The sequence below is a fragment of the Carassius auratus genome, chromosome 22 (genome assembly GCF_003368295.1).
Source record: "Carassius auratus strain Wakin chromosome 22, ASM336829v1, whole genome shotgun sequence".
In the NCBI taxonomy this organism is placed as follows: domain Eukaryota; kingdom Metazoa; phylum Chordata; class Actinopteri; order Cypriniformes; family Cyprinidae; genus Carassius; species Carassius auratus.
The window spans coordinates 25328129-25354316 of record NC_039264.1 but is presented as its reverse complement, the minus strand read 5'-3'; the positions used below and the strand labels follow the sequence as shown (position 1 = coordinate 25354316).

General features: G+C 35.2%; 1 protein-coding gene across 1 annotated transcript; it reads left to right on the top strand.

Moving 5' to 3' along the window:
• Positions 1-880: 880 nt before the first annotated feature.
• Positions 881-7221, top strand: LOC113040156 (ribonuclease P protein subunit p21-like). Its single transcript, XM_026198442.1, has 5 exons — positions 881-1025; positions 1106-1206; positions 1284-1366; positions 1459-1593; positions 6683-7221. Exons 1-5 carry the CDS (start codon positions 969-971, stop codon positions 6772-6774), a joined length of 468 nt encoding a protein of 155 aa, XP_026054227.1. The 5' UTR covers positions 881-968; the 3' UTR covers positions 6775-7221.
• Positions 7222-26188: the final 18967 nt, after the last annotated feature.

The following is a 26188-nucleotide window of genomic DNA, read 5'->3' as shown; positions in this document are numbered from 1 at the left end:
ATATATATATATATATATAAACACACACAAGGGGTAGAAGGGGTAGTAGAAATATTATTTTTTTCTTCATTTCAAAATGATAAAAAAAGTCAAAGTTTTAGTAGTTTTAGATAATATTCAATTCGTTTTGAAAACTTGAAATAAATAACTAAATAGAAATAATACTAATTCATCAAAGTAAAATTGGATAATTTACAGTAACTAAAATAAAAATAAATCTATTGTAACGTTTACCGTACATAAATAGTGGTTGAAAAAAAAACTTTATTTTAGACAATATAGGACTTTTTTTTTAAATGGTTTTATTTTAAGACACTTTTTAAAAACTCCGAATTCCAGAAGCAATATAAACATAATATTTTTCCTACACACAATGTTTGACAACCTTTATATAAATAATTAAAAAGGGCTGTCTGAAAATGGATGAAATTATAGGTTTTAAATAACCACTCTATTTTGTCTACTGAATATTAAATGTTCTCCTAACAACACATGCATAATCAATATAGTATAATTTCCACACACACACACACACACACACACACACACACACACATAAACATGTATAATTATAGGCTGTATTTTAAAAGTTAAAGTGTTTTTTAAATGCTTTCATGTTTTATATATATATATATATATATATATATATATATATATCATGCTGATATGATATTTCTAATATAAAGCACTTATTAGGCTATGCATGTGCCATTCCACAAACGCAACTGAATTAATCGTTTCATATTCATGCCGCTGTGAGGCACAGTATGGTATTTTCCATAGACTGTATAAAAACAATCTGAAGATGACATTACAACGCTATTCCACGCGATGGCAATATATAGCAAAATAGTGATTTTACCCAGAAGCAGAAGAAAAAAATAAAAAGCATGCTGCTGTCATGCAGTGCGCAGTAGAAGTTCACACTTGAGAGTTTCAAAGACAGACAAACACGTCCCTTGAGAACCATGGCGGGAAATATAAAAGATAAAGAAGCATATCAACGTCTGAACTTCCTCTATCAGGTGAGAGAGTTTGTGTGTCGGCTCTGTTTATTTCAATATCTCCAAAGCTTCTCGTGATGTTTTCTGATGATGGATCCCAGGCTGCTCACTGCGCTTTGGCTCAAAATCCAGAGAACACTGAACTGGCGAGATTTTACTGCCTCACTCAGAAGACCATCTCCAAACGACTGGTGCTCAGACAGTGAGTAGTGTGTGTCTCCTTATTAATCTGCATATCAAATAAATAAACATCAATGACGGAGCTTCATTTCCTTGCAGAGATCCATCACTAAAGAGAACCATTTGCAAAAAATGCTGCACTTTACTAATACCAGGTGTCACATCAACTGTACGACAAAAAAGTAAGTCTATCTATCTATCTATCTATCTATCTATCTATCTATTTAATGTTATCTACCTAAAATTAACAATATATTAAATCTTTATATTGAAGGAGGACCGATGCGACAGCGTAAGACTGTTGTGCGATGTTTAAGTTGTGGCCTGACCAAACAGTTTCCAAACAACCCAAAACATAAACTGTGGGTGGATCAACCGGAGGCTCAACTGGAAAACCAGACCTCACATGGTAAAGATAATCAATGACTGTCTTTAAACAGTTTTCGTTAGTAGATTTTTTCTTCCAACATACCTGGAGAAAGGTATACATCAGCATCTCGATGGCAGATGCTCGGCTGGCTTGGTCATAACTGATGGAAGTATGATCCCTGTATGCTGCTATCTTTTCTTCATGGGTGGCCGCTAACGTTTTTTTCAGCCAATCACCTGAGCTGTTTGTGACATGTGACTGTTACACTACAATAGAGGTCCTTGCAGCGGATGGGAAAATTAAATTCCAATGTCTATGTTAAGCATTTATACATCCTCAAATATGTTGAGTTTATTTTTGTGCATCCCATTTTATTTCCCGATTTCCAAGCGTTCTTTTTTTATCAGTGAAAGCTAAGTAAACGGGCTAATCTGCTAGTGAAATGCTAATATCAAATAACAGAATAATAGTTAACAGAATGCAAAGCTAGCCTGATCGAACCAGTTATCTCGTGACTTAACTGAAAAAACAATAACAACATCAACAATTCATAGCTTTTAGTCACGTGACCGATTCGAATACGTGGAGGGTTAAACATCCGTAGAACTGCAGAACAAGCCTGTCAGTCGTCCATTGCCGTTTCACAGCCACAAATATTTCTATCACCTCTCAAACAAATAAAACAAGGTATGTGAACAAAATGCAAGTTTTGGCCATTCGCAACCCATGTTAAGGAGCCATTAAACAGTGCGACAAAATTTTTGAAGTGCCTTAATATATTTAAAACAGTAATATTAAAAGATCAAATTCAGTAATCATCATATTAATGATGCGTAGTTTACATAGACAAGCAGATGAGGTCAGAATATGAACGCAATCCGCTTAATGGTTCAGTGTTTTCCTTCTAAAGGTTTTCTATGGGAAACCATTTAACGGGAAAGTTTGCACACTGTGTTTATATTCTGGGTTCATCTGGTTGCCTGTACAAAATATACATAATAATCAACGAGGTGTTTACTGAAATTCGCATTTTAATGTCTGTGTTTTACTGCATTACTACTTAATAATCAATTGAATGGAAATTGAAACTTTTTTCCACTTCAAGCACTGGATTTTATGTCACATGAAAACTATCAATTGTTCCTGTTTGTCAGTAAAAGCTAAGATAGCAGGTTAGCCGGCTATATGCTAATCTCACAGATTAATCTGTTACTGGTATGTTAGAGTAGCAAGTTAAATGTAGCACGAAGTTAAAGGGGCATATGACGATGCTAGAAATAACATTATATTGTGTTTTTGTTGCAATGCAATGAGTTAACGTGGTTTATAGTTAAAATAATTCATTATTTTCCACACACTGTACATTATTGTTGCTCCTCTATGCCCCGCCTTCTGAAACAAGTTGATTTTTATGAAGCACATCGATCTGAAAAGTGAGGTGTATTCTGATTGGATAATATACCAGTGCATTATGATTGGCGGATTAGCTCAAGCATGTGATTGAAAATGTCATGCCCCTTATACCATATTTGGAAAAACTGCGTCTCCATGAAACGATGGCGGCAGCAACAATACTACAGTGAGAATAAAAGTCATGCCTTCTTTATGTAAACATTTGGGCATTTGTAAACTTTCGTCCATGCCTTTTAGAAGGACATGGACGAGTCTTAACTTATATAAAGAATATCTCTTTGGGTTTGAAATAGAGCTGAAACAACGAATCGATTTAATCGATTAAAATCGATTATTAAAATAGTTGTCAACTAATTTAGTAATCGATTCGTCGCTAAATAAATTTTATTTGCCATAAGCGGCTCATTTCGTGCATATTTCAAATCTGCGGTGACCAAAGTGTGGCAGTAATGAGCCACCGGAGGTTTTACTCAGCCAGTACAGCAGGTGAAGAAGCGAATAGCCAATAGCTGGCCTCGTTTTATGTCACGTGCTTCCCGAACAGCGTCTCTGCAGCATTCAGCGGGAAGTGGGAGTACTTTACTTTGAGCCTTCAAAATGAAGAGTAACCTGTAAACTCTGCACTACTGAACTGTTTAAGGGGCCGTTCACATATCGTGTCTTTTGCGTGCTCAAGTTAGTTATTTCCTATGTAGGCGCGCAGTATGCATTCTCATAATGGAAGCGACGCGGTCATAGCGATGCGCCCGTTTTTCCAGGCGCGTCCACACCGCATCCATTTATCCTTTGCTGAAATTTCCGGGTCTTCATGGAGAGTGCACGTCATGGAGAGAGCACGTCATGGTTGCTTAGCAAAGGCAGACGCCTCAGGGGCGCTTCTGCCCGAGCGCTTTGGAAAGAAGGAGAAAGCGGCGCGACTAGCGTTTTCCACGCGTTTTTAGGTGCGATATGTGAACGGCCCCTAAGAATTTTATTTGTGCAGATTCTCCAGTACAAGGTTGTTTGCAAATGTTTAGTCGTAAAAGCTGATAACATTGCTTTTTAACAGTTAACATTTAAAGCTTTACAAACATGTTATGTGATCAGTTTGTCGTTTACCAGTTCATAATTCAGACTTGCAGCCTAATTATAACTGAATGAGAGAGGTAAATGTTTGAGTAGATTTAAAATGCACTTCTAAGTATTCACTGCTCTTTTTCACACAGCAGGTTTTTTGTGTGTGTCCCAATTTTTTTTTTTCTGGACAACCTTCTGATGGATTTTACTTTAAATTGTGAGTTCCATTCAGGTTTCATGCCACTGGCACTTTTTTTTCGAAGGATTGTTTACAATTTCACAGCATAAGCTATAAAGCTTTTTCCCAGTAAATAATAAAATACAATGCACTGCAATTTTATTCTGTTTTATCCTTATACTTCGTGAAAATATGTTCTCAAAGATTCCTTAAGCTTTGTTTGGGATGTTAAACTACTTTAGGAGCTCTAAGGACTGCCATGGTGAAAACAATATTTGAAATCTTGTGAATTTTGCTAGAGTATGGGTCAGTGTTTTGATTGCAGAAGAGTTCGACAAAGGATTACTAACATAATAAAACAACTCCAGGTATATTTTTGATGAGGATATGACAATGCAAAATGGTTAAAATCTCTTAAAAATCTATGCTGAATGATAAAGACTAGGGATGCACCGAAATGAAAATTCTTGGCCGAAACCGAAAACCGAAAAAGAGAAAACCAAGGCCGAAAACCGAAACCGAAACACCGAAAGAAATTATGCCAATTATTAGTACCATTGCATTTATTGCTATGACCGTGTACTAACTTTACTAAAATTAAGACATTGCAATTGCATAAATTAATATTAAAGTTTCAAAGATAATTACAATTACATAACTTATTTTTTTTTTAAAAACATAAATGATGCAAATATTTATTAAGCACATTGCAACAATGCACAGTATAAAATAAAATTCAAACAAATAATTTATCCCACCCATGTGTATATTTAATAATAATGTACAGATCTACTGGCCTGCAGAAAGGTTTTAAAATGAACAGTTCTCTCATAAAAACAAAGTGTATTTAGGTGAAGTCCATTTGAAATTTTTCTATGTAGGACTAGAAAGTGCATTACTTCTCCAGTTGGCAAGACTGTTATCACTTCTGGGGATGGGGACTTCAGACAGATAACCATCTAGCTGTTGAGCAGTTGAGCTTGTCATCTGCCTGACATTTGAGAAATATTTGAGAGAGTGTATTTAAATAGGGCCAGGGCATAAATAAACATTTTTATCAAATTAAAGCAGAAATCTAGCAGAAAATCTAGCATAAATATGGCTACAATCTGATATTATGTATGTATATATGTTTGTGTGTATTATATATAGTAGCCTAAGATCAAAATAGCCAACGTATTATTATTATTTGAGGCACTTTCTTGCAGAATTCCCCTGAACATATCAGACAACGATGGTGCATGCCACTCATCTGGTGCAGAGACGAGTCTTTATTTCTGCGCTCTGATCTGTCTCCTGCGCTTGGCGCTTCTCCGCCTCCACGCGGGTTCTCCGCATCCAGCGCGGCCTGGATCATTTCTCGTGCGCGCTGCCTTATTTCCGCATCCAAGTAATGGTCTTTATAACGCGGATCAAGCACATTCGCGATGAAGTGCAGAGGATCCGACAAGATCTCAGTGAGACGTGTGCTAACAGACTCTATAAGACTTTACTTTTCTTTGTTTTCACTTCGTGGTCCGTCTTAATCTCTTTGTTAGGAGACGTTTTAGTGCTGCGAATAAAGGAATACGAAGAGAGAATGTTCTCACTGGTGTTAAGTGAATGTCGCGTGGAGCTCATGGTCTGCGCTATGCAGGTGCGTCATCACAACATTTCGGCCGTGTTGTTTCGGTGATAAAAGTCTATCGGCCGAAAACCGAAAAGGCCATTTTCGGCCGAAAATTTTCGGTGGCCGAAATTTCGGTGCATCCCTAATAAAGACCCTTTATTAATAATTTACTTGGGGGAAAAAATGGAAAAAACTAAAATATAAGTACATAAACCGATTAATCGATTAATCGTAAAAATAATCGACAGATTAATCGATTATCAAAATAATCGTTAGTTGCAGCTCTAGTTTGAAACATTAATTTTTGCAGCTTTATGAAATATTTTTTGCACAAACAGCTTGTAACACTCCAAAGAGAAAGGAAAACTTGAAATCGCATCATATACCCCTTTTAGACAACATGCATTATATGCAATTTTGTACAAACGACACAATTCTACATTAACATTGTATCTAACGTCTAATATTGAAATACACTAGTGCAGTCAAATGATTAATCACAATCAAAATAAAAGTTTTTGTTTACATATTATGTGTGTACTCTGTATATTTATATATACACACACATACAGTATAAATGTACAATATATACCTTTATATATTTATTCTTATATTGTATATGTAAATATATTTAATATATAAAAATTAAATATTTTTCCTAAATATATACATGCCTGTGTGTGTATTTATATATATATATATATATATATGTATGTATATATATATGTATGTATGTGTGTGTGTATGTTTACATATATTTTGTAAACACAACTTTTATTTTTGATGTTTTTTTTATTTTATATAACTATTAATCGTTTGACAGCACTAAAATACAAAAATGTGTTCAGTATATTTTATGCTACCCTCTACAGATGCTGGTCCTTCATTGCAGTCCAAACCCCAAAAGAAGAAACCTGATATTGGCTCAGTGTCCATGACAGCGAAGACTTCGCCTACAGTTTAAACAATTGTGACTAAACCTTCATGACACTTGTACATACATTATTAATAACTAGCTAAACAAAGTGAACTTTTGGGCGGTATTTTTATTTTATTTTTATCTTATTTTTTGTTAAATTTTTTTCCCCTGACATTGTGCAGTATTGTTTTTCTTCCGCACTGAATAGATGTTTTGAATTGCAATAAAGTGATTCTTCTGTAAGTGGCTGATTTACATTGCTTATGGCTTTTATTCTATACTTTTATGCATGCTTTAATATCATTGAACTCCACATGGCATCCTGCAGCAGAAGCGTTTTCTTTTATCACCCGGAGCGTACGGAAGCCTGGTGGGAATTCAGCTGCCTGCATAAAAATTGATTGATCTACTCTTGCTAAATTATCTCTTTATCCAAACCGTCATGTGGATATTTAACTTAGACACGAGGCTTACACTTATTAATGCGCTTCAGAACAATGCTTCGATTTTTTTTTTTTTTTTTTTTTTTTTACTTCTAAGGCCTAAGTGTTTTTCTCTCTCAATGTCAGTTGATCTCTGACAATCTCTTGATCTCAGGGTCAGGCGTTACATCACGTATTGGGTGTAAAGGTTTTGATATTTGTACTTTTTGAAGTTTTTGATGAAAACGAGGCTTATTATTTTTGCGCAGCAATGCGCGATCATGAATTATTCACATTTGCGTGCACGACCTCTCGGAGTATCGCTCTGCCGATCTTTGATGCGCAACGGATGCTGCATATTCATGATATCCTGCACCCGGGCGATGATTTATAAGTGATATTAAAACATTTACACATGTATGAGTGTAATTCAGTCGCTGCTGATGTTGTTAATTGGATTGGATATGGATCTTGTTGAAACGCATTACAACTGCGCGGCCCTGAGGATATGTATCTATGGGTTGTCAATACAGAAAATAGCACCAAGAGGATTCATCAAAGCCAAAGAACCACTCCCACTTACTCGAATTAGAGAACAGAATCAATTGCCCTGAAGGCCAGAACGAGATGCACGGGAAGACAAGATTTAATTCAATTAGCATCGCATAATGTCAGTGGGAGTACATTAGAAATAAAAATTGGGTGGTTGAGGAACTGTGCAAAATGATGACGTGGACTCGAACTGTATGGAGGAGCATCAGAGGTGAAAAAAAGGTTGAAAAAGAACTAGATCACGTGTCTTCATATTCGTCTTAAAGGAGTAATATGATGCGATTTTAATTTCTCCTTTCTCTTTGGAGTGTTACAAGCTGTTTGTGCCTAAAGAAGATCTGTAAAGTTGCAAAGACTAAAGTCTCAAATCCAAAGAGATATTCTTTATAAAAGTAAAGACTTGTCCACCCCCCCCCCCAAAACACCTCGTTCTAACACGCCCCACATGTCTATGTCAGGATGTGGGAAGATTTGCATAACACCTCCCAGGCAAAGAAAGAAGGCGTATCTTTTATTCTCGCTGTTGCCACTACCGCCATGATGTGGAGATGCTGTGTGTTTCATTGTGAAAGCGAAACTTTGTTTGGCCTTCCAAAAGAGGATGATATACGCTTAGTCATGCCTGGAGCTGATCCGTGCTGGTCGTTGGTTGTATGTTTACGTGGCGTGATACGCAACGCAATGCGTTTATAAAAACAGTATTAATCATAAGCACAGTAATTATGTCCCCACTGGATGCAACAAATGCCTCATTTGTAATGGGTTTCATTGTTTTTGTCTTGTGGTGCCGATGTTCTGACCGGCACATGGCATCACAGTAAGGTGAGGGGCGTAACTTTCCATCAAATGCTTGAGGTATTCAGCCAATCACAACATACTGGATAGCTGGCCAATCAGAGCACACCTTGCTTTTCAGACCGATGAGCTTTGTTAAAATCAACGGATAGAGGAGAACCAATAATGGAAAGTATGTGGAAAATAATGTGTTTTTTTTTTTACTGCATAAACATCATTACACCAAATGCACATTTACATTTAGTCATTTAGCAGACACTTTTATCCAAAGCAGCTTGCAAATGAGGACAATGGAAGCAATCAAAATGACCAAAAGAGCAATGATATACAAGTAAGGTCTTTTTAAAAAATATATAATAAATAAAAAGAAAACAGAATAGAAAACAGAATAGAAAAAGAATAGCGCTAACTAGTGTAAGAGGCCTCTTTTGCTTTTGATAATTGTATAATAAATGCAAATAAAACAAATAGAATACAAAAAGATAAGAAAGCTAGTGTTTTTTTTTTGTTTTGTTTTTTAGAAGACAAGCAGCAAATTAATAAACTAAGTGTTTTTTTGTTGTTGTTTGTTTTTTTCTAATTAAGAAAATAATTAAAATAGAGAGTGCTAGAGTTAGAGGGTCAAATAAAGATGGAAGAGATGTGTTTTATGCCCATGCTTGAAGATGGCCAAGAACTCGAATTGAGTTTGGCAGGTATATATGCACATTCATGAATTATATTTAAATATATATATATATAATTTACACAATATAATTCAAATAAAATATAATTATGTAAACTATTATAGAATTATTTTAGAATTATTTAATACAAAAATTAAAACAAAATGTTTTAATTGTTTAAATTTCAGATATTGTGTTTATTTTACTAACACACACAAATATAAAATGTTTGTAAATACATTTAAAGAACATACAATATACAATATATACAATACTTTATATTTATTATTATTAAACATTTTATAACATTTGTAAAAGTATGTTTTAGTATTTTGTTTATAATAATTAAAATATTTGAATATTTAAACAAATATTATAGAATTCCTGTTCTTATTATTGTGTACATTTTCACCTTAATGTTTAGCTTACGTAATGCACAAAAAATATATAATACAATATTTAAATGTAATGATATAAAATTATATATAAATATGAATTCATAAAAAAATACATACATACCTTTGAAAATACAAAATGAATTCCCAGTCACACTACTGTTAAAAGAATTTAGGGAGAAGATGCCCTTAACTGTCACAATGGAAAAAGCTGGCTTATTTTATTATGCAAGAAATATCTGATTTAAAATTTTGGGTAGAATTGTGACCTGCATATATTTTTCGCGAGACTAATGGTTTGTAGCAGCTTTGGAATATTAATATAAAATCCAATCGAGGTGCAGCCATGCATGCGCATATCGGTCATTTTGTACAAATGCCTTTGAATTTGGCTCACCCAATGAGACTGGATTTCACTTTATTGACCCCTGAGGGGAAATTCAGATTGTCTGTTAGGCTGATGTTAATAAACAACATTCATACTGCAGCATGCTTCGAAATGTAAGCACACGTGTGCCTCTAGAGATGCTAAGTCATTGGTATCCTCTGCAGGGTGCATATTGCCAATATATATTGGTGCATGAATTTTTGATATGCTGAGAAAATGCGCTCCATGAAATTACCTGACCCATGCTTGCAGTTCCTTTGTGCCATATGACATTTCTGTGACTGATTTTAAGTCTGCCATGTTCTATCGGAGGGAAAACAAAACCATTTCTATGTTGTCAGAAATATTATGTATGCCAAATAGCTGGTTTTTGTGAAATCGTTTTTGGCAGCACTGGGAATTGGACAAAAACAGAAATATTAGAGCACAAAATATTAGGCCACAAATATTATACAGCACTTACCTGAAGTAAACATTTTTGGTATTATACTATGGATATATCGAATTGAGCTTTAAGATTGGTCCACTGCAGGTGTTTTTTTTTTTTCTTTTTTGACAAAGAACCATCCAAGACAGGAAGAGACCTAAATGACACAAAGCATAAATCAACCAGCAGGTTACTTTTCATGCCATGTTTAGACCTGTGTGTTTGTTGGAAATGCCAATAATGATAATAATAATAATAAACTACAAAAAAAAAAAAAAAAAAAAAAAATATATATATATATATATATATTATTACTTGGCTTTTTTCAAGACACTCAAAAACACTTCACACAATATAAATGTACAAATAAATGAATAAATACATATTTTTTTAAATATTTAAGGGACACCTTACAAAATACAAACTGACATAAGTAAATAAATATAAAATGGCAAATAAATCTTTTTTTTCAAAGAACACACAATATAAATTGAAATATAATAATAATATTCATCATCACCACCACCACCACCATCATCATCATCACCATTTACTATTTTCAAACGCTGAAGGGCACCTTACACAATAAAATATGAAACAAATAAACAAACAAATACATAATATTTTCAAACACTAAATAATTAATGAAATAAGGCTCTTTTCAAACACTCATTGACATCTTACACTGTATGAAATTACATAAATGAATAACTAAAAAATAATAAGAAATTTACTTTTATTATTATTATTATTATTATAACAACTATTTTCAAACACTGAAGGACATTAATACAATACAATACTTATTACTTACACAATAAAATATGAAATAAATAAATAAATACCCGGCTTTTGTAGTATTAATAATAATAATACATTTTTTTTACATTTAATGTCATCTAAACAATATAAAATGCAATAAATAAATTATTTTATTTTTTCCAAACATTTAATGTCATCTACACAATATAAAATACCTTTAATAAAATTATTATTATTATTATTAGAAATTTTAAAACATATAAGGTAATCTACACAATATAAAATGACAAACAAACAAATAAATAAGTCTCTTTTTAAACACTCTAGGACATCTTGCACAATATAAAATTACATAAATGAATTACTAAATAATAACAATAATAGTTAATATTATTATTATTATTATTATTATCATCAGAAATTTACAAACACTGAAGGACACCTTACACAAAAAATTATGATTTTTTTTTTTTTTTTTAAACACTGAAGGGCATGTTATAAAATTAAATCAAATGAGTGTTAATAATATTAGTAGTAGTGGTAGTAGTATTGATATCATAAAATAATGATTATTATTTTCACATTTTCTTCTACACAATATAAAATGACATAAATAAATAATAAACACATCATGCAACAGAAACAAAAAGCTGATGTGCACAACATGATTCATAAAGTAGCAGATTATATATTATAGATTATTTTCAGCAATATTTTTCTTTGCACGATGCAGTATCTGCTCTGCACATCATCCCAAGTTGCATCAGCAGGATGAATAAATACTTTCATAAAAGCCTTGACAAAACCTATTCTGTGCTCGGCAACACTGTATTGATGTTACAGACTCGGGTGCGACGTACTGAGTGTCAGTAAGCCATAAACACTTTAATAATTTACATGTATTGATAAATGATAAAACCCAGCCAAGCTTCCACAAGCCCTCACAAAACATCTCTGCAAATATTGGCCGGCTTGTTGGCTGGTTTGGATCCACAGCACTCCTACAAATTGAACAGGAACAAGAAAAGAGCTAAAAAGATTATCCACAACACAGCCGAGGCTGCCAACTGTGATTATCCATAAGTACTTGTAGGCAAGTGGTATTAGTCCCAAGAAAAAGTAGATAGGAAAATGTGGCAAGAATGTATTGGAGGATGCACAGATGTGAAAGCGTTAGGCGCTAATCTCTTTGTGTTTAAATAGCCTTTAAATATAGAAGTGTGCAAAATTGATTGCTTTCTCTAAAGACAGGCGATGGACAATGAAGAAGGTCTTGTAGGAAAACTGCCATTTTCATAATTGTAATTACTGCCTTTTTTATGAGATCCACTACACGAGGCTTTTTAGTTTATGAGGCACAATTAAACGAAGAGCAAGCTGTGAATGTTCTTCTGGATGGCTTTATGAAGCAATATTTTCTTTGCCTGTTTAATATGAACATCTATGAGAGGAACAAAACTGTGGTTTGTTGCCATTTTACACAAACAGGGTCTGAAAGAGACTTGATATATAAGAAAACATTTGTCTCATTTACTGTATACATCATATAGGTAAACAATATCAGACGAGCAATAGGCCCGAATATCACTAACACCAACAAAAATATAAAGAAAATGCAGAACCATTCGTCTGCGAGCAACACACAGCAGCATTTCTTTTTTTTTTAAAGGGGTCAAATGAAGCTGCTAAAAAGAACATTATTTGGTGTAGTGAAATGTTATTATGTGTTTTAAGGTTTAAAAAAAAAAAACGAATTATTTTCCACACACTGCACATTATTGTTGCTTCTCTAAGCCCCGCCTTCTGAAACTTGTCGGTTTTTAAAAAGCTTGTCGTTTTGAAAAGTGAGGTGTGTTCTGATTGGCCGGCTATCCGGTGTGTTGTGATTGGACGAATAGTTGATGTATTTCCTCAGCGACCAGCACGGATCAGCTCCACGCATGATGAAGTGATCTTTTGGAAGGCTAAACAAAGTTGTTTTGCTTCGTCTATATGACATGGCGGTGGCAACAACAATACTATGGCAAGAGTAAAGGTTATGCCTTCTTTCTTTGCGTGAACATTTGGGCGCATTATGCACATTCCCACACTTTAGTCTTTGCAACTTTACAGATCTTCTTTATGCACCAAAAGCTTGTAACACTCCATAGAGAAAGGATATTTTATATATGTGTGTGTGTGTGTGTGTGTATATATATATGTATATATATATATATATATATATATATATATATATATATGCATAATTTATATCTGGTAACTTTCAGTATAAAAATCTGCCCTATTTGTAAAGAGACTCATGTACTGTTGTAAGCTGCCACTAAATCTTGTCTAAAGAAAATGTGAATTTCCATCCAAATTGTTTTTTTTGTTACTTGTCAGGGGAATAGGTATTCATTAGTCTCCAGCAACAGGTACTGAAGTCCTCCCTCCTCTCCTTAATTTTACTCACTTACGCCAACAGCTGCGTCAAATTAACATACTCCTTCAGGTATGCAAATATATGGAAATGTGTGGGTGGTTGCCCCCTCCGAGCTTTGAAGTGGAAGTACAGACGAAAGGAAAGGTTGAAGAGTTTGGGAAGCATGCTTTGGTAAACAACTGTTTGGGCCTCTGCACTCACCGTCCTTGGAGAGTTAATGAGCCAGATTCGCCTAGAGCAAAAGTTATCAATGATTACATATGTGTGATTAATGGTATTCCCACACATGAGATTTCTGTTTTTCTGTCTGTATATCATCACATTTAATGAACAGTTGTTAAACACTCTCTCTCTCTCTCTCTCTCTCTCTCTCTCTCTCTCTCTCTCTCTCTCTCTCTCTCTCTCTCTCTCTCTCTCTCTCTCTCTCTCTCTCTCTCTCTCTCTCTCTCTCTCTCTATATATATATATATATATATATATAACACACAACACACACACCTGCCCAAACAAATCTCTCTGATTCAATCTAAAATAACAGTTACTCAGTCAAATGTTTGCAACTTAGCCTGTCAGCAGAGACATATTTTGATCAAACATTTTTCTGATCTGCTGGTTAAACATATCTAAAAATACGGCTTGAATACTGAAGCGACAGTTTTTTGGGACCACTTCAAAATACTGTGGACACTGAAGCCAGAGGTTTAGAGTAAAGTTAGTTAAAAATGTATGGGTGGCATTTGTAAACAAATGCTGCAAGACCTTTCACAACTGACTTCACTTGTCTGGGCCATTTTTGCAGCGGCTTTTTGATTTCAAGATGATTGTTTGTGTTTCCCCTCAGGCTTCACAAACATTTGACAACCAGAACATGTCAAAATGTGTTTGAACTCTGTTTCAAAAACCTTTCCAATGTTCAACAGGGGCAACTCCGCACGCATTTGAGTTCAGTGGAGTGTGCCGTTAGCATGTTGCTAAGCTAATGAGAAAATACTAAGCATACAAATACATTAACTGGGTTTCCATCAAAAGTTGCAAATTGAACTCATGCCCAATATCACATAAAACATTTGCAAATAAGCAACGTTTCTATCTAACGAGTCGAAGAGAATAAAATCTGGCACTATAAATATCACTAAGAAAAGTAGGAGAAGCCACTGAATATAATAATTTACGATATGATGAATTACCTGCACCTCAGAGCGAGCAGATGAAACGAAATAAATGAGCTTTCAGAGTAGGATTGAAGACAGAGTCGTATAACAGTTCAGGGAGGCAATTATACAGAAATAGTTTGATGACAGACTTTGCTCGGGCATTTCAAAATGACCATAACAACATTTCAGATGCCGTGGAAGAAGATCAGTCTGCTGGTTAGTCAGTTTTTACTGTCTCATAGTGCAAATCACATTAATGTTTTGATGCGCATGGAGGAATTTACTCGTCAAATGCGTTTCCATCTTCCATTATTCACATTAACCCTTTTTCGCACAAGTCAAAAACCACCTCAAGTGAGCGTAAAAACTTTTTGCAAATTAAGGTATTATTATTATTATTATTATTTGAAATTTAGCCATTTCCATCACTCATTTCTGATGCAATACTTCAAAATGTGCATAAAAACAGGGAGATGGAGACATAGCTATTGACTGCATAAATATTAGGTAAAATAATTCAGTATTGGAAACACTTTTCTGCCACCTTAGATTAGTTTTTTTTCCCACTCAGCTCATCTCAAAGTATTATGGGATATGTGCAATGCTAGATATAAAACATTATGTATAAACTAGATATATTAGAGAGAACAGATCCATGTGTATTTCTCTCTTAATTCAGACGAGATGGCTTTTCACTGGAGAATTCAACATTATGGATTCGCAAGACGGTAACTGCTAGACTGGAGTCGTACTTACAGTATAGGTGCCACTGCATATCTTTTCAACTGCTGCTGAATCCCAGCGGTGGTTACGGCGGTGGGCTATGATCAGGTTCTAGAGGAAGACAATTCAATTCAAGTTTATTTGTATAGCGCTTTTTACAATACAAATCGTTACAAAGCAACTTTACAGAAAATTACGTTTCTACAATATTTAGTAGTAGCTTATAAGTGGTGACTGTCAGTTTGTGCGCGTTTGACAGGATCTTTCAGAAAAATTAATACAAGACATAGTCAGCCAGACGATGAACATTATTAACAGCAATTATTATATGATGCCGTCACACTTGTAGCAATATTTGTTAGTTCTGTTTGTTGATTCAGGGTAAGCATCATCTGCGGTCCTCTGGGGGGTCAGCATCATCTCTTCTCAGGTGTTCTGGATCCAGACTGTAGCTTGTGTTAATCCTAGTTACCGCGGGATAGACAGAACACAAGCAATACCGAATGCAGTGATGCATGCTGGAACACATGCATGCTCCTAAACTTCCAGCATTAATTGGGCTAATTTGATGCGGCCGAATGCATTTTTAGCAAGTCTTCTCATGATTTTTTAATACGAGCACCATAAAACTTGGGAAACGAGGGGGGCTGGAATTATTTTTGTGGGTCAGAGGCAGCCTTCATAGAGACTTCTAGAATCTACTGCGATTAATCAAGTAGGCTCGTTAAAAATAAACTGCCTGTGATGTGATGGTTCTCAACATCCACGTGATTGCTTCACATTTAATTGCAGAGCAATAATCATAGACACGGATGCTATTTATGCTGACAATGCATTATTTTTGTGCTCAAATGGAGCAAAGCCCAGGATTCTTGAAGTGCTTATTTAAAAGTTGAATTACTTTTAATACCTGCTTTACTCCGTATTTTATAGAAATGCATAAACTGCACCAATATCTTTGTCCTTATCTATAGCCTACTGTATGTTGTCAAATGCATAACCGGTCAGTAACTGATTTAATTTGGGACTACACTGGTTGCGCTGCACATGTTTTTGATTTGCCTTAAAAGAACCAGTTCATTAGTCTAATCATTTGTAAAATGGACTACTCTGGTTGCATTGCAGGTGTTTGATTTACTAAAAAGAACCGACTCATTCGGCAAACAGACTTACTTGTTTGAGCTGTATGTGTTTGATTCAATAAAATGGTTGACTCATTAAAATAATTTGTTTGGGAAATTGACTCGTGTTTCATGTGTTTGACTCACTAAAAAACCTTCATTAGATTATTTCTTTGCCAGACTGGTTGTGCTGTATGTTTTTGATCCACTTAAAATAACCAGCTCATTAGAGTCCTTCATTCATGAGTCAAACTGGTTGCGCTGCATGCGTTTAAATCGCAACAAATAACAGGTCACTAGATTAATTTGCTTGTGAGTTTGACTACACTGGTTGCACTGAAGCCTATTTTTGGGGGGGTCACTAAAAGGAACCAATTCAGTAGTTATTTGTTCGAAAATCAGACTACACTGGTTGTGCTGTAAGTTTTTAATTCACTAAGAAGATGAATCATTTATTCGCAAATGGATTTTCTTGGTTGTGCTGCATGTGTGTGAGATTCACTGGAAATATCTGTCTCAATGGCAAATCAGACATCACTGATTGTGCTGTATTTGATTCACTAAAAAGAACCAGCTAATATTGTGTTATTCTGGTGTCGAACTACACTTGTTGCAGTAGCGGTGTTGACCCTTACAAAAATTTACCAATTTCAAGCATTTTAATTTGGTTTTCGATCTCTCATTTTTGTGGTCTTTCATTCTGAGTCATGTTTCAAACTGATTCGTACCCATTCCACTTCCTAAGTCCAATTCCATGCCGGCTGAGCTACCGAGCAAGCATTATAACCAGAAAGCGAAACATATGGAGCTGTAATGCGCCCTGTTTTATCACCCCTAGTGTTCATTTCTGTCGGAAACTGCAGTGATATGTAGCCTACTTATTGGTATGCATTTCGTGTTTTGTGAAAAATTTCCCACAGGTAGGAGTAGGTGTTCATCATGAGATCAGGTCAGAACAAACTATGGTTAGTGTAGCAAAACCATGGTGAATTAGTCAACGCTATCTCATGACCAGTTCGTACGTATTTTACGAGGTAGCTTATTCGTACGAATTTGTACGACCTTACTCGTACGATTTTATACGATTTGTCTAAACCCCAGTGACGGTTAGGTTTTGGGGCAGGGTTAGGTGTAGGTCATTCGAACAAATTCATACGAATTGTGCAACTCGTAAAATACGTACAATGCGGCAAAAAACGTATGAATTTTTTATGAGTGTGGTCGTAAGAATTCGTACGAATAAGCCACCTTGTAAAATATGTACGAATTGCCGTGAGATCGGGTTGGAATTAGCAGTTACCAAGTTTTTTTTTTTCGTAAGGGGTGCTGCTCATGTCTGTTTTTTTACTTTAATGTACTCATCTGTTATTAGTTTCTATTTTTTAACTAGGCCTATTCGATTCCTCGAATCCTATTTATAGCTAGACTTTGGGACTTAGCTTCTGTTCTGTGTAGATTATTTATGAATGTAATCATGACTTAAATGCTTGATGTGACGTTTTAAAAATGACGCAATAGTAAAATTATTAATATGGGGGAAAAAGGAAGTCATGGAAAATGTCAAAAGACGAATGCACATAGACCAACAGTTAAAAAAAAAAACACTCCCTATGCAAACAACCCATGTTATGCTATTCTAATCAGATATTCAGTGTTCAGACAATGCTCATCAGCAAATGGACCTATTCATATATGGACCTACAATGTCTCCATAAACATGCTGGGAATTTATGAGATGAACCAATATGTTAACTTGCAGTTGCTATCCATAAATCCAACAGAATGTGTTGACGAGTTATTATTGGAGAGAGAGGTACTGTAAAGTAAGCTGCCACTGTGGGTGAACCATTTGTAATGAAAGTCGATTTGCCTGAGGGCAACATAGTCTGCAATCTCCGTCTGCAGTTACCCAGGCAGAAACCAGAGACCTCGAACTCCCACTCAGCTCACACACACATACACACACACCACATACACACAATCAAGTTATGTTAAATAATCCAGAAATATACTCCATCGCATGTGTACATGATGTATTTTTCTTATGTAAGTATCTGTCTTTTGCACTTTAACTGTCTTATTGGGACTATTTATTCATGTCTTTTAATCATATCACATTATATTTCTAAAGCAAGTTTCCAGTTAGCCTTCATTACACAATGTAAAAAAACTAAATAAGTTGTAAATAAAACAAAGAAAATCAGAGTAAGTTTTACCAGAAAATACTATTTCAGTCTTTCTGTTCTGTTACTTGCCATTTCTTTGTAATTATTTAAAAAAATATATAAACTAGCAATTTTGAGTGACAATTGTTCAAAAGTAAATCATATCCTTAACTGCATACTGTATAGTAAAACTATATTTGGTTGGAAACTTCACAACTATTAAAAAGAAAAAGTTCTATAAAGCATTGATATTGGTACTATAAAAGTTCAGATGGACTACATCCACTGTTGTTACTAGCTTCAGTTGCATTGTTTTTACAAAGCCTTTTCCCTGACTTTATGGGATGGTAAATTATCCATCAAATGTGCACTTCAGAATCCCAGCAGTAGTTGTCAGTTTTCAAGGTACTTTTCAGATTTTGTTTGTGGAATACTATGAGTTTGGACGTACTGCTCTTTTGACATACTGTTTTTCACCGACTGTAGTATGGAAATACAGGTACATCTAAAAAAAATTGAATATCATGGAAAAGTTCTTTATTTTTTGTAATTTAATTCAAAAAAGCAAACGTTCTTATATTCTAGATTCATTGGACACAAACTGAAATATTTCAAGAGTTGTTTTTTTTTATTATTCTGATGGTTATGACTCACACCTTAGAAAAATAAAAAATTCAGTATATCAAACAAATCTGAATACTTTCACAAAGATCAATAAAAAAAATAAACAAAGATTTACAAAACAGAAATGTTCAAGATCTCCAAAGCAGGTTTAATTATGCACTCAGTTCTTGTTTGGGGCTCCTTTTGCACAAATGACTGCTTCAGTGATGCGTGGCATGGAGGCGATCAGCCTGTGGCACTGCTGAGGTGTTACTGGAGCCCAGGTTGCTTTGATAGCGGCCTTCAGTTCCTCTGTATTGTTTGTCAGATGTCACTCATCTTCCTCTTCACAATACCCCATAGAATCTCTGTGAGGTTCAGGTCAGGTGAGTTGGCTGGTTAATCAAGCACTGTAATATCATGGTCAGTAAACCACATGGAAGAGGTTTTGGCACTGTGGGCAGGTGATAAAGTCCTGCTGCAAAATGAAATCAGCATCTCCATATAGCTTCTCAGCAAATGGAAGCATAAAGTGCTCCAAAATCTCCTGGTAGATGGCTGCATTGACTTTGGACATAAAAAAACACAATGGACCAACACCAGCAGACGTCACAGCACCCCAAATCATCACTGACTTCAGAAAATTCACACTGGACTTCAAGAAGCTTGGATTCTCCACCCTTTCTCCAGACTCCAGACCTTGATTTCCAAATGAAATACTAAATTTACTTACGTTTGAAAAGAGAACTGTGGACCACTGAGCAACAGTCCAGTTCTTTTTCTCCTTACTCAAGGAAAAATGATTCTGAAGTTTTTTTCTGGTTCAGGAGTGGCTTGGTTCTACGGATGTGACAGCTGTAGCCCTTTTCCTGAATACTTCTGAGTGTGGTGACTCTTGATGCGCTGACTTTGGCTTTAGTCCACTCCTTGTGAAGCTCTCCCAAGTTCTTGATTCACTTTTCCTGACAATCTATCCAAGGCTGTGGTCATCCCTGTTGCTTGTGCACCTTTTCCTACCAAACTTTTCCTTTCAGTCAACTTTCTATGAATATATTTTGATACAGCACTCTGTGAACAGCTAGCCCTTTCAGCAATGACCTTCTGTGGCTTGAGTGTGTTGATGTTTGTCTTATGGACAACTGTCAAGTCAGTAGTCTTTCCCATAATTTTGGTTGTATGGTCTAAACTAGCCGAAGAGGTATCCAGTATTTATACTCAAAATGAATCAAACTAATCAAGCTCAAAATGGAATATGCACATTTTTTGAGATACTGGATTTTTTATTTTCCTAAGCTGTAAGTCATAAGGGACGTGACATACAGCCAAGTAATCATCAGAATAAACAAACAAACAAACAAAAAAACTCTTGAAATTTTTCAGTTTGTGTGCAATGAATCTAGAATATTGGAAAGTAATTTTTTTTAATAAATTACAAAAAATAAAGGCATATTTCAATGATATTATAATTTTTTGAGATGCACCTGTAGGCATACTCGGACACAGTGTGAGAATATTGTGCACAAGTCTGACATATTTTATGATATTTTGTTTACACTTTTGGACAACTTTCATGTCGCAAAAGTTTTAATGCATCAATTCTTTAAAAATACTTTTGCTCTGCAGAAAAATATCAACATACAAGGTCTAGAGGGTGAGTAAATAATTACAGACTACTGATTTTTGGATGAGCTTTTCCTTTAACAAGCCTCTATTGAATAGCTCTGTGGATTTGGGTGAAAATTTGAAGGAAGAAAAAGGGTTGAGGGAGAGAGAGAGTGGGGAAGACGGAAGGAGAGAGGTACGAGGAACAGGTCTTATGCCCGGGGACAATTCTTCATGGTGACAGAGAAGTAGGCCACTGCTAAAAATGAACACTTGGAGCCTGATCTCTTTTACTCACAGATAGAGGAAAACACATTCAAGAAAATAAGTGCTTCCTCAGTGCGCAAAAAAGGGGAAAAAAAACAATCATTTTCTGCTGTCACAATCATTTCTTTTATCGATAGACGGGTCATTTCTGTACTTTTTGAACACTGTAAGAGAAATTCCCTGAGAAATGGTTGTGTTGTTTGTTGGTTTTTGCACATGCTTTTTGGATTGTTTCTGTTGATGATTCACCTAAAAGATTCAGAAAAAAGAAAAAGAAAAAAGATGCCTGACAAAACCCTCAGGAAGTGACATCATTTTGGTGGGAAAAGAACTACCCAAACCATCAGAAAGTATTACCAATGTGCAATGTTTAAAAAACATGACAAAATTACAGAAATCAGTATAGTAATGAAAAAAATCTAATTAAAATTGTTGACACTTTTAAGTGAAATTACATAAATTTTAATGTAATTTGAAAATTTTTAATTTGTGCTGAAATACAGTGTACAAAAGTTCACTATTATTATTGAACTTTGGCTAACATAAAGTTGTCAACAGTCTGAATAATTGTATTATTTTTTAACCATGCTTAATTTTCTTTCCCCCACAGGCAAACCAACTACCACAAAAAATGACACAATTTATCAAATGCATTGCTAATACTTTTGTGTAGTTTTTTTCCCTACCCCTAAACCTAACCTTACCCATAATTTATTCCTTAAATCAGTGGGAAATAATAATAAATAGAAATAATAGCTGATTAAGAATGGTGAAGAAGCACCTAACTCTGATTGTAAGCCTAAAACAGATATTTTCTGAAAAGTTATATCTCAATTCTGATTGGTTGATTGGAATGTTGTTGTTGTACTTGGTGAAATCACGCTTGCCTTCTGCCTTTGCACTTGCCAAATTCCGCCGTGTAAATAGCAAATCCGTCATAGCACGAGTGCAACTGGCTCTTAAAGGGAATGGAAGATAAGAACCTGATTGGTTTATTTCACGTTACACCCAAAAAACACACATTACTCATTAAGAGAATAGGGACAACCCGTGCCATGCGACCATGCGCCCGGGCACGCCAAACGTTTTTCCGTCGTTAAAATAGCAAAAGTGGATTTGGAACCGCCCTGAGTGCACCTGCACCGTGGGCTTTTACACTTTGCGTTTAGATCGTTAAAATAGGGCCCTAACATTGGATAGGAAACTGATGGAAACTATAAATTTCAGGTCAGGAGTTCTAACGAAACTAGATATTTAAAAATCCATTCCATGTTCACTTAATCAACATGGCTCCAGTCTTTAAAATGTGTGAGTTTAATATTTTATCCATTATAGAAACATGAAAATGCACTATACAGCAGGAATGATCCAGGCATTTTATGTGTGCGTTACTGCAGTACCACCTCTTATTCCGAGATTAAAGAATTCAAGTGCAAGATTTATTTAATATTGGCTCGCTGTAAGCAAACTCCTTGAAAGATTTACACGGCTTACATTAACACATCTGCAGTAGGCAGAAAACTTCTGTATTTCATCTTAGAGCATCCCGGTCCCATGTTTAATGCATGTTGTTTCGGTCTGAGGACTTGTTATATTGCTTTCACAGTTTATTGCTTCTCTTATTGAATACGATTACAGATGCTCCCAGTTTGCATCTGCATCTCCCGGTATGGTGCAGTAATGGAATTATGCCTCCCTCTACACTACATAGAACATGCTCAGTGTCACTTACAGTTACAGCTAGCAGATTTAATTAAGAGACATAAAGGGTATGTTTCGTTTCGTTACGCTAAGGATACAGGGTGCAGTATATTATGCGGCAAGTTTGGGACTTGTAATTGCTCAGGTTAAGCAGAGAGTAATTTTGCACTCCTTGCCAAGTTTGTGTTAAAGTGGCTCATTAAACAAGACAAATGTGCTCTCGGAATGAAAAGTTTGGATGCAGCCCATTTGATTCCCTAGTTGGTGCATTTGATATGTTCGGAATGGCATACTGCTTTTTGTACCAATATATATATTTTTTAATTTGTTCTTTTTTTACAGTAGCCTATGCAGTGTGTGCATTATGCAAATCTTTGGCATAGAATATAATTGGAAGACATACTAGATTTGCTAAGTGTGCAGTACAAACATATATATATATATATTAGACCGCTAAAAGTTAAGCATACTATAATTGAATCCTATTTTTGGTAGGCATTAAATTACAAATAATATATTGCATAAACCACTACACTATGTACACTGCACTGGGTACTGTATCCCACAATGCAATGGACACTCTCTCACAAATGACCCATAAATAACAGCAACCACATTTTGCATTTTAAGTCTCTTTAATTGCAAAAATACCAAAATTACAACGTTACCAAAATTGCTTTATAGACTACCAACATTAAAACCCAACAAAATGTACACAAAACGCAAAATAACTAGTTTCATAATTATAACTGCCTGCAACATGCTCAATTTTGCATGCTTTGCTTCATACAGATGTTTAAAATTTCCATTCCTATCCGTTTCTGTTTTACATACTCCACAACAGCAGTGTGCAATATATCAGTATGCCACTCTGAACAGATTCTTCTTAAGTTCGTCTCACTCTGTTGAATCATTTATTAATGGTCATTTATGGCCATGTACTCGTCCGAGTCTCTGTCTCATGGTGCTTTGTGGATGGATGCACATTTTGACACCTCGATGGTAGAAACTACAATCTATCAGACGATTCAGCCTACTGCAATAGATCTCAATAGCACATTTACATTGATGTCTGGTGATTTTAAGAAGGGGGCAGGGAAAGTGATCAAACACATCCAATTAACAAAGGCGAGAGATTTGCCTCTCATTGTTGGAACTAATGGTCTGGATTCTTGTCAAATATTCATGAACGCTCTGGTAATCTAAGTTGGGAGGACATTTATAAGTAATACGCTTTATAATTAACAACAAAGGCTCTGTGCATTTTTAATTCATTGTCGATCATTTTGGTGATTTGATTTGAAGGTTTATGACCAATCGCTGATATAATCAGTCAAACCTAGCATGTGGTTTGAGTTAGAATGCTAATTTTAAATGCATATTGTTGATTATGTCAACATTTAGGACTGGATTAGCATATAGATGTGCTCAAAGCTAACAGACATGGAGTAACAGCCATAAAAAGCTTAATTTGGTTCCAAATTTGCTGTAAAACACCTGGAATTTTTCAGTTCAGGTTTGCTTCGGTGAAGTTAAATGTGCAGGTCTTTTGCTATAGCCTAGGGGAATCTTGTTATACTTAATTTTTTTTGTTCCTCCTTTTTTAAGTTCATAAATGAAAGCTTTCCCCTCAGCCTTGGAATAATTTGTTTTCCCATTTCCATAATAGCTTGCATACGGTTTCTTCTTCACCTTGGAGAACCTCCTAAGTAAGCACACAAACATCTATAAAATATATATGAACATATATATTAATCTGAAAAGCTAGCATCATTTTTGTGTCAGACATATTTTTGGCTATATTTAGCTAGTTTAAATTAAATTACAGAAGTTTCATGTTGACTTTTGAGGAACCTATGTATAATTCCAAATGTATTCATAAACTACATACATTCTAAATCATTCACTTAAATATCTGGTAATGTAGTTTGTTAGAATACTTACACAGAGAAGCATTTATTGTATACTGCCCTACAAAGCAAAAAGGCGGTAACTGCATTTTTGGTCACAAATGAGTTACTGTCATTTTCATGACATTCAAGGCGTCCCTTTGTTATGTGACAAAACATCTTATCTGAAATGTGTGTCGTTTTGGAGAAAAATGGTAGTTGTTTGTACAGTAACTACTTAGGCTGGATGACAGGATAACTTTTAAGTCATTTTCTCAGTTCTGCACTCTGCGTAGTTACTTTTTGCTTTGTAAGGCAGTATAGTACACATTTCCCTGCATTGGAGACAGACAATTACACATTTTAGTTGAACTAGCTTTGGTTTGACGTTAACATTGTGTTAATATTAATAGTATTTTAATAAAAATTTAAATAAATGAAAACCTGAATATTTTACTACTAATTTTAATTCAGTACTTTAAACCATACTTCATATTGCATTTCGACAAAAAGGACACATTCAGTTTGAATCAAATGTGACAGTAAAGACATTTGTAATGTGTTTTTTTTTATTTTTTTATCCTGAACTATTTTTAAGAACTCCGCTAAAATGTATTATGATTTTCACAACAACAACAACGAATTACAATGATTTCTGAAGGATCATGTGATGCTGAAGACTGGAGTAATGATGCTGACAATTCAGCTTTCCCATCACAGGAATAAATTACATTTCACATTATTATTATAACTGTTTTTACCTTTTTTAACTAAAAATAAATTCTTGAATCTTGCAAGACGTTTCACAAATGAGGGCTACCATCTAGACCAACTATCTTTGTCCTGATGTTCTCAGTGTTGCTTCTGCATTGTGAAAACCTTATCTCACTCTCTTTATTGTTTCAGTCACGGTTTCTCTGAGATTTCCTATATCAGATCAAAGACCCCTGGACCAATGCACAGCTCACGATTCTGAAGCAGAACTTCTGAAGAACAGATAAAGGGAATCTCTAAGAGAGGTATTGTATGTAGACCCATGGTCTAGTTGTGACAGCGCAGCTCGGATCAAATGAAAGCTTCACACGGTCTTTATCTGTAGCTGTTGCTGAGCGTCCCTCTTTGACACCCAACGCCTGACTGCGCATAAGTGGAAGGGAGCAGAGAGAGGGAGGAGAAAAGAGAAAAACAGCAGGAGGAGTGTGAAATCTAACCAGACTACGTTGAGGAGCCACAGGCTGCGCACGGAACGTCGCTCTGGAGTTCGAAAGGATGAAAGGGGGAAGACTGAGATTATTGCTGCAGAGATTTCGGAGGTGAGGGCAACTGGAAACTTATTGACTTCTTTGGCGTCAATACTGGGGAGGAGATGAGAATAAAGTGATTTTAATCCACAGGAGGCACAGGAC

Bases quoted from the DNA above. Each gene is read 5' to 3' on its own strand.
- LOC113040156 (XM_026198442.1), top strand. From the start codon at position 969: ATGGCGGGAAATATAAAAGATAAAGAAGCATATCAACGTCTGAACTTC. The intron at 1,026-1,105 runs GTGAGAGAGTTT...GATGGATCCCAG, and splicing joins GTCTGAACTTCCTCTATCAG to GCTGCTCACTGCGCTTTGGC. The intron at 1,367-1,458 runs GTAAGTCTATCT...TTTATATTGAAG, and splicing joins ATCAACTGTACGACAAAAAA to GAGGACCGATGCGACAGCGT.